We start from the raw sequence: 8,869 nt of genomic DNA, 5'->3' as shown, positions 1-8,869 counted from the left end.
ACATGGAGTCTGGTGGAAATATGCTGGCTTTATACACGCTAAAAGTCCTGATTATTTACATGGAGTCTGGTGGAAATATGCTGGCTTTATACACGCTAAAAGTCCTGATTATTTACATGGAGTCTGGTGGAGATATGCTGGCTCTATACACGCTAAAAGTCCTGATTATTTACATGGAGTCTGGTGTAGTTTGGTGATGGTGATTTCGGGGCTGTTTCATGTTAAACTAAAAGGATCTTACTCTTTAACTAAAAGGTCTATCTCTGTAGGGATCCATCCCATAATGTTGTCAAACACTGTCTCCCCCCTCTCTCTCTCTCTCCCCCCCACCCCCGTCTCCCTCTCTCTCTCCCCCTGTCTCCCGCCCTGTCCCCCCCTCCCCCTCAGTTCCTGCGCTGTCTCTGTTTGTCTCTCTGTCTCTCCATCTTGTCCAGAGCTTTTCTCTCCTTCTCGGCTGCAGAGAGGAAATCTTTGATGCGTCGCTTCAGAGCGCTGCGATCGGACGAACTGAGCACGCCCAGAGCCTGCAGAGGACAGAGGAGACAGGGGACAGAGGACGGAGGAGACAGGGGAGACAGAGGAAATAGGACAGATGAGAGAGGAGACAGAGGAGAGAGGGGACAGAGGAGAGGAGACAGGGGAGACAGAGGAAATAGGACAGATGAGAGAGGAGACAGAGGAGAGAGGGGACAGAGGAGGCACAGGAGACAGAGGAGAAAGAGAGACAGAGGAGACAGGAGACAGAGGAAGCACAGGAGACAGAGATCAGAGGAGACAGAGGAGACAGAGGAGAAAGAGGAGAGAGGAGACAGAGGAGAGAGAGGACGGAGGAGGCAGAGGAGAGAGGGGACAGAGGAGAGGAGACAGAGGAGAAACAGGAGACAGAGGAGACAGGAGACAGGAGACAGAGGAGACAGGAGACAGAGGAGACAGGACAGAGAAAGCACAGGAGACAGAGATCAGAGGAGAGAGGAGACAGAGGAGACAGACGACAGAGGAGAGGAGACAGAGGCGACAGGAGATAGAGGAGACAGCGTAACTCAGTAATCTGTCTGAACATCAGGATCTGCTGAGTCATGGTTCTTCCCTCACCTTCAGCTTGTTTCCGTCCATCTGCAGCAGCGTCTGTCCGTCCACGTCCCTCGCACTGAATTCTGGGACGTATTGCTCCATGTGGAGTCCTCTCAGCCAATCACAGACCTGCTGCGTCGTCCACGACGACACGAGACACAGCGCCTCCTCCAGGGGCTGGGGACGGGGAAGAGGACACATCAGAGAGGTGAAGATTTTCAGAATAAAATGTTTGTGTGTGTGTGTGTGTGTGTGTGTGTGTGTGTGTGTGTTAGAGCAGTCTTCCTCTATTATACCATTTGAATTTCATTTTTATTTTTTTAAATATTTGAATAGTATTTGAATATTTAATGCTCATATGCAGCCTGTTATTAATATGTACTGCACTATTCAGGCTTATGCATGGTCAATGCCACTATAAGCATGTGGTTGTTGTTACACGTTCTGTCCCCTAGAGGGACCTCTAACACCAGCCTGGTCTTGAAGGAGACTACGCCGCTCTCTGTTTACATCATTTTCACAGTGAGATTTGGTGGGGCCAACCAAAATTTTGCCACGTACTGCCATAATATATTCATCAAACTTCTAACAACAATATGAACAGCAGTCTTCATACAGCAATATAACAGGAACAATGACTGTCACATGAATAATAATAAGGTCAAACCACTGCTGGGGGGTCAGAAAAGGCTCCAGGATTAAATAATCCTGGCTGTTAGCCTGGTCGGGAGCAGGCTAGCTGTTAGCCTGGTCGGGAGCAGGCTAGCTGTTAGCCTGGCTGTTAGCCTGGTCGGGAGCAGGCTAGCTGTTAGCCTGGCTGTCTTAGTTCACTGGACCAGTAACTATCTAGTGATGTAGGCTACTGGACATTCATGTAACAACAGGGGGAGGACACCCCAATGGTTTTTGACCTGGGGGGAATAACTGATGAGTATAGTCTGTTCCATTCATGTTTACAGTGTGCATGGAATTTATCACTTAATTATCTGTATAGTTTCTAGATTTTAGAGTCCAGTTTCTTCAGTGTCTTTCTTTTCTATGTCCATATATATAAGGGAGCAAATCATAAAAAAAAACAGTGAGAAAAAGTGTGGCAGATAATAGTGGACAGACTGAATGATATATCTAAAAATATACATTTATGAACTACTGCTCTTAACTGAAACCATTCAATGAGTCACTGTCATTTGCAAAAAGAACAGTTATACACTTTGCATTAAAAGCGAGCAGTGGAAGTTAATATGACTTAGGACATTAATATTTTAGCCCATGAGAGAGAGGGAGGAACAGAGTGAAAGAGATATTTATGCATCATATTCTAGCGTTGCTTCTCCGGGAATCCCTCCATCCCATGGGCCCACCACCTGTGGGAGGAACCGCTGGGGTCGGGTGCGCTGCCACATGGGTGGCAGTGAAGGTCAGGGGCCTCGACGGACCAGACCCGGGCAGCAGAGGCTGGCTCTGGGGACGTGGAATGTCACCTCTCTGTGGGGGAAGGAGCCGGAACTTGTGCGGGAGGTGGAGCGCTACCGGTTAGATCTGGTGGGGCTTACCTCTACGCACAGTCTTGGTTCTGGAACCATACTCCTGGATAGGGGTTGGACTCTTTTCTTCTCCGGAGTTGCCCAGGGTGTGAGGCGCCGGGTGGGTGTGGGGATACTCACAAGCCCCCGGCTGAGCGCCGCTACGTTGGAGTTTAACCCGGTGGACGAGAGGGTCGCCTCCCTACGCCTGTGGGTTGTGGGGGGGAAAACTCTGACTGTTGTTTGTGCATATGCACCAAACAAGAGTTCAGAGTATTCGGCCTTCTTGGAGACCTTGAGTGGAGTCCTGCATGGGGCTCCAGTCGGGGACTCCATAGTTCTGCTGGGGGGGACTTCAACGCGCACGTGGGTAATGATGGAGACACATGGAGAGGCGTGATTGGGAGGAACGGCCTCCCTGATCTAAACCAGAGTGGTTGTTTGTTGTTGGACTTCTGTGCTAGTCATGGATTGTCTATAATGAACACCATGTTCGAACATAGGGATGCTCATAAGTGTACTTGGTACCCAGAGCACCCTAGGCCAAAGGTCAATGATCGATTTTATAATCGTTTCATCTGATCTGAGGCCATATGTTTTGGACACTCGGGTGAAGAGAGGGGCGGAGCTGTCAACCGATCACCATCTGGTGGTGAGTTGGGTCAGGGGTGGGGGGAAGACTCTGGACAGACCTGGTAAGCCCAAAGCGGGTAGTGCGGGTAAGTGGGAACGTCTGGAGGAGGCCCCTGTCCGACAGACTTTCAACTCACACCTCCGGCGGAGCTTTTTGTGCATCCCTGTGGAGGCTGGGGGCATTGAACCCGAGTGGACAATGTTCAAAGTTTCCATTGCTGAAGCTGCGGTGAGGAGCTGTGGTCTTAGGGTCTTTGGTGCCTCAAGGGGCGGTAACCCACGAACACCGTGATGGACACCGGTGGTCAGGGAAGCCGTCCGACTGAAGAAGGAGTCTTTCCGGGATATGTTATCCCAGACGACTCCGGAGGCAGTTGCAAGGTATCGAAGGGCCCGAAGGGCTGCAGCCTCTGCCGTGAAAGAGGCAAAGCAGCGTGTGTGGGAGAAGTTCGGAGAAGACATGGAGAAGGACTTTCGGTCGGCACCAAGGTACTTCTGGAAAACCGTTCGCCACCTCAGGAGGGGGAAGCGAAGAACCATCCAAGCTGTGTACAGTAAGGATGGGGACGCTGTTGACCTCAACTGAGGAGGTAATAGGGCGGTGGAAGGAGCACTTTGAGGAACTCCTAAATCCGACTAATACGCCCTCTATGGTAGAGGCAGAGCTGGAGGATGAGGGGGGATTGGCATCAATTTCCCTGGTGGAGGTTGCTGAGGTAGTTAAACAACTCCACAGTGGCAAAGCCCCAGGAATTGATGAGATCCGTCCAGAAATGCTTAAAGCTCTGGGTGTGGAGGGGTTGTCTTGGTTGACACGCCTCTTCAACATTGCGTGGAAGTCTGGGACGGTGCCTAAGGAGTGGCAGACCGGGGTGGTGGTTCCCCCTTTTTAAAAAGGGGGACCAGAGGGTGTGTGCCAATTACAGGGGTATCACACTTCTCAGCCTCCCCGGTAAAGTCTACTCCAAGGTGCTGGAAAGGAGGGTTCGGTCGGTAGTCGAATCTCAGGTTGAAGAGGAACAATGCGGATTCCGTCCTGGTCGTGGAACAACGGACCAGATCTTTACTCTCGCAAGGATCCTGGAGGGAGCCTGGGAGTATGCCCAACCAGTCTACATGTGTTTTGTGGATCTGGAGAAGGCGTATGACCGGGTGCCCCGGGAGATACTGTGGGAGGTGCTGCGGGAGTACGGGGTGAGGGGGTCCCTTCTCAGGGCCATCCAATCTCTGTACGACCAACCTCTGTCCGGGTTCTCGGCAGTAAGTCGGACTCGTTTCAGGTGAGAGTTGGCCTCCGCCAGGGCTGCGCTTTGTCACCAATCCTGTTTGTAGTATTTATGGACAGGATATCGAGGCGTAGTCGGGCTGGAGAGGGGTTGCAGTTCGTTGGGCTGGGGATCTCATCGCTGCTTTTTGCAGATGATGTGGTCCTGATGGCATCATCGGCCTGTGACCTTCAGCACAGCGCCGAGTGTGAAGCGGCTGGGATGAGGATCAGCACCTCTAAATCGGAGGCCATGGTTCTCAGCAGGAAACCGATGGAGTGCCTTCTCCAGGTAGGGAATGAGTCCTTACCCCAAGTGAAGGAGTTCAAGTACCTTGGGGTCTTGTTCGCGAGTGAGGGGACAATGGAGCGGGAGATTGGTCGGAGAATCGGCACAGCAGGTGCGGTATTACATTCATTTTATCGCACCGTTGTGACGAAAAGAGAGCTGAGCCAGAAGGCAAAGCTCTCAATCTACCGGTCAGTTTTTGTTCCTACCCTCACCTATGGTCATGAAGGCTGGATTATGACCGAAAGAACAAGATCCAGGGTACAAGCGGCCGAAATGGGTTTCCTCAGGAGGGTAGCTGGCGTCTCCCTTAGAGATAGGGTGAGAAGCTCAGTTATCCGTGAGGAGCTCGGAGTAGAGCCGCTGCTCCTTGGCGTCGAAAGGAGCCAGTTGAGGTGGTTCGGGCATCTGGTAAGGATGCCCCCTGGGCGCCTCCCTAGGGAGGTGTTCCAGGCACGTCCAGCTGGGAGGAGGCCTCGGGGGAGACCCAGGACTAGGTGGAGGGATTATATCTCTAACCTGGCCTGGGAACGCCTCGGGATCCCCCAGTCGGAGCTGGTTAATGTGGCCCGGGAAAGGGAAGTTTGGGGTCCCCTGCTGGAGCTGCTACCCCCGCGACCCGACCTTGGATAAGCAAATGAAGATGGAGATGGATTCTAGCGTTGTAAGTTGATCTTCATGGTATATTTCCTGAGTAACATTATCTTCTGCTCACTTTTAAGGCAAAGAGTCCAACTGTTAATGAGTGTAAATGATTAGTATCCTAATCCTTGAGTGGTCTGATTATGATGGTTTCAGAGCAGAGGTCAGTTAATGTTCATGTTTAGTCTGCTGACACATTCAGTCGGTCCGTGATCGTCTGCTACGCTTTCTCTCTCCGTTTCATTACAGCGGCCGTGTTTCTTTTCTTTTTATATAAATAATGTGTTTCACGTCATCATACTTCCACAAGAAGCTGCTGCTCACTCTGTATAAAGTACGTACAATGATTATTCTCCATTTTAGCACCAGTAAATCTGTGATCGACCTCGCGGTCTTTTGAGGAAAGACGTGGACGTTCATCTATCTGAATTACTTCAGCCTGACTCCACCTAGTCTCTCCTCCTCAGTCTGACTCCACCTAGTCTCTCCTCCTCAGTCTGACTCCACCTAGTCTCTCCTCCTCAGCCTGACCTAGTCTCTCCTCCTCAGCCTGACTCCACCTAGTCTCTCCTCCTCAGTTTGACCTAGTCTCTCCTCCTCAGTCTGACTCCACCTAGTCTCTCCTCCTCAGCCTGACTCCACCTAGTCTCTCCTCCTCAGTCTGACCTAGTCTCTCCTCCTCAGCCTGACTCCACCTAGTCTCTCCTCCTCAGTCTGACTCCACCTAGTCTCTCCTCCTCAGTCTGACTTAGTCTCTCCTCCTCAGTCTGACTCCACCTAGTCTCTCCTCCTCAGTCTGACTCCACCTAGTCTCTCCTCCTCAGTCTGACTCCACCTAGTCTCTCCTCCTCAGCCTGACCTAGTCTCTCCTCCTCAGTCTGACTCCACCTAGTCTCTCCTCCTCAGTCTGACTCCACCTAGTCTCTCCTCCTCATCCTGACTCCACCTAGTCTCTCCTCCTCAGCCTGACCTAGTCTCTCCTCCTCAGCCTGACTCCACCTAGTCTCTCCTCCTCAGTCTGACCTAGTCTCTCCTCCTCAGTCTGACTCCACCTAGTCTCTCCTCCTCAGCCTGACCTAGTCTCTCCTCCTCAGCCTGACTCCACCTAGTCTCTCCTCCTCAGTCTGACCTGGTCTCTCCTCCTCAGTCTGACTCCACCTAGTCTCTCCTCCTCAGTCTGACCTAGTCTCTCCTCCTCAGTCTGACTCCACCTAGTCTCTCCTCCTCAGCCTGACTCCACCTAGTCTCTCCTCCTCAGCCTGACCTAGTCTCTCCTCCTCAGTCTGATCTAGTCTCTCCTCCTCAGTCTGACTCCACCTAGTCTCTCCTCCTCAGTCTGACCTAGTCTCTCCTCCTCAGTCTGACCTAGTCTCTCCTCCTCAGTCTGACCTAGTCTCTCCTCCTCAGTCTGACCTAGTCTCTCCTCCTCAGCCTGACCTAGTCTCTCCTCCTCAGTCTGACTTGGCCTTCGTGAAACCAGGATGCTCAGATTAGACTAGGTCAAGCCTGGCTTTATCAGTTATTCTGGATTTATAAATTCTGCTTTTGTGAAACAGACCCCCGTGTTGACACTTCAGCATGAGAAATCGGGGGGGGTGTGTGAGTGTGTGAAACCAATCAAATGCGTGTTTCTCACAGCCAGCGGGTGAGAGTTGTCTGTCTGTCTGTCTGTCTGTCTGTGTGTGTGTGTGTGTGTGTGTGTGTGTGTGTGTGTGTGTGTGTGTGTGTTACCTCGTCTGAGGACTGTGACAGCGTGTGATAAGGATGGGAGGATCTGGAGGATTCAGCAGGAGGAGAGGAGGTGGTGTGAGGAGGAGAGTACTCCTCGCTTAGAGCCGACTCCTGCAGGAACAAAAACACACACGCACACGCACACACACACAGACAAACACACACACACACACACACACACAGACACACACACACACACACACACACACACACACACACACACACACACACACACACACACACACACACACACACACACACACACACACACACACACACACACACACACACACACACAGACAAACACACACACACACACACACACACACACACAGCAATTAGCAGTTCCCTGATGGACGTTAATGGAGCTCCTTCCTCTCACTGAAGATTAAACGGACAGAAAAGATAAACGTGTGTGTGTCTGTGTGTGTGTGTGTGTGTGTGTGTGTGTGTGTGTGTGTGTGTGTGTGCGTGTGTGCGTGTGTGTGTGTGTGTTGCAGTAGTGGTTGTGTGGGCTGAGGGTAATGCACACAAACACTCACTGCAGCATCAGGAAATGCCTCTCTCTGATTTGTTGCTAGGTGTCTGTAAATGTCGGTGTTCCCAACCATTTCTTATCTTTAGAGCAAGGTTATAATCGTTAACGAAAGCGAACAAATTAACGAAAACTAGGAGGGAAAAAACATTGTCGTAAACTGAAATAAAAACGAGGCATTACAAAAAAAAGATAACTAAACTAAAACTGTAATGTCTGTTTGCAAAACTAACTAAAATAAAATAAAATTATCAAGTAAATGTCCTTAGTTTTCATCTTTGTCGATGTCTTTCATAGAGCAAATAACGTTATATCTCTCCGGCCGTGACATTTCCCATAGACATGTATAGTTTTCGACTGGGAACCCAGAAATTCCGACATTCCATGTCAAATTGAACACAACATGTCTGTGCCTCTCGCCTGGCATCATGGCGGTACCGAAAATGGGAAGAAAGAGGCACAGTCCTATTTGATTATGACTGTGTCAGATAAAGTGCCTCTCAGTGGAAGGTAGTCAAACATGTGGTCAGTTTATTACGGGAAAAATCACACGTCTTAGAAAGTACATTTGAGAAGCACACACAAGCTAGGAGGCTAACCTAGCTTACCTTAACAAGGTAAAGGAGAACGCAAAGCCGCCTTTCACCGAAACAGAAGCTAACTGGTACAGGGCATGGATGTATGGATACAGGGAATGGATGTATGGATACAGGGCGTGGATGTATGGGTACAGGGCGTGGATGTATGGGTACAGGGCATGGATGTATGGATACAGGGCATGGATGTATGGGTACAGGGCATGGATGTATGGATACAGGGCGTGGATGTATGGGTACAGGGCGTGGATGTATGGATACAGGGCGTGGATGTATGGATACAGGGCGTGGATGTATGGGTACAGGGCGTGGATGTATGGGTACAGGGCATGGATGTATGGGTACAGGGCATGGATGTATGGATACAGGGCGTGGATGTATGGATACAGGGCGTGGATGTATGGATACAGGGCGTGGATGTATGGATACAGGGCGTGGATGTATGGGTACAGGGCGTGGATGTATGGGTACAGGGCATGGATGTATGGGTACAGGGAATGGATGTATGGGTACAGGGCGTGGATGTATGGATACAGGGCGTGGATGTATGGATACAGGGCGTGGATGTATGGGTACAGGGCATGG

The 8,869-nt window shown here is 50.8% G+C and overlaps 1 protein-coding gene across 1 annotated transcript in view; it reads right to left on the bottom strand.

Annotated features, from left to right (window-relative positions):
- Positions 1-383: 383 nt before the first annotated feature.
- Positions 384-8,869, bottom strand: part of samd14 (sterile alpha motif domain containing 14) — a 27,107-nt gene continuing 18,621 nt past the window's right edge. The window contains exons 8-10 of the mRNA XM_078244873.1: positions 7,154-7,264; positions 1,093-1,248; positions 384-524 (exon numbers count right to left, since the gene is read on the bottom strand). Coding sequence (XP_078100999.1) covers positions 384-524; positions 1,093-1,248; positions 7,154-7,264 — 408 coding nt within the window. The remainder of the gene's footprint in view (positions 525-1,092; positions 1,249-7,153; positions 7,265-8,869) is intronic.

The sequence above is a fragment of the Sander vitreus genome, unplaced genomic scaffold (assembly GCF_031162955.1).
Source record: "Sander vitreus isolate 19-12246 unplaced genomic scaffold, sanVit1 ctg320_0, whole genome shotgun sequence".
In the NCBI taxonomy this organism is placed as follows: domain Eukaryota; kingdom Metazoa; phylum Chordata; class Actinopteri; order Perciformes; family Percidae; genus Sander; species Sander vitreus.
The sequence above is the reverse complement of the archived record's forward strand: the minus strand, read 5'-3'. Positions and strand labels throughout refer to the sequence as shown.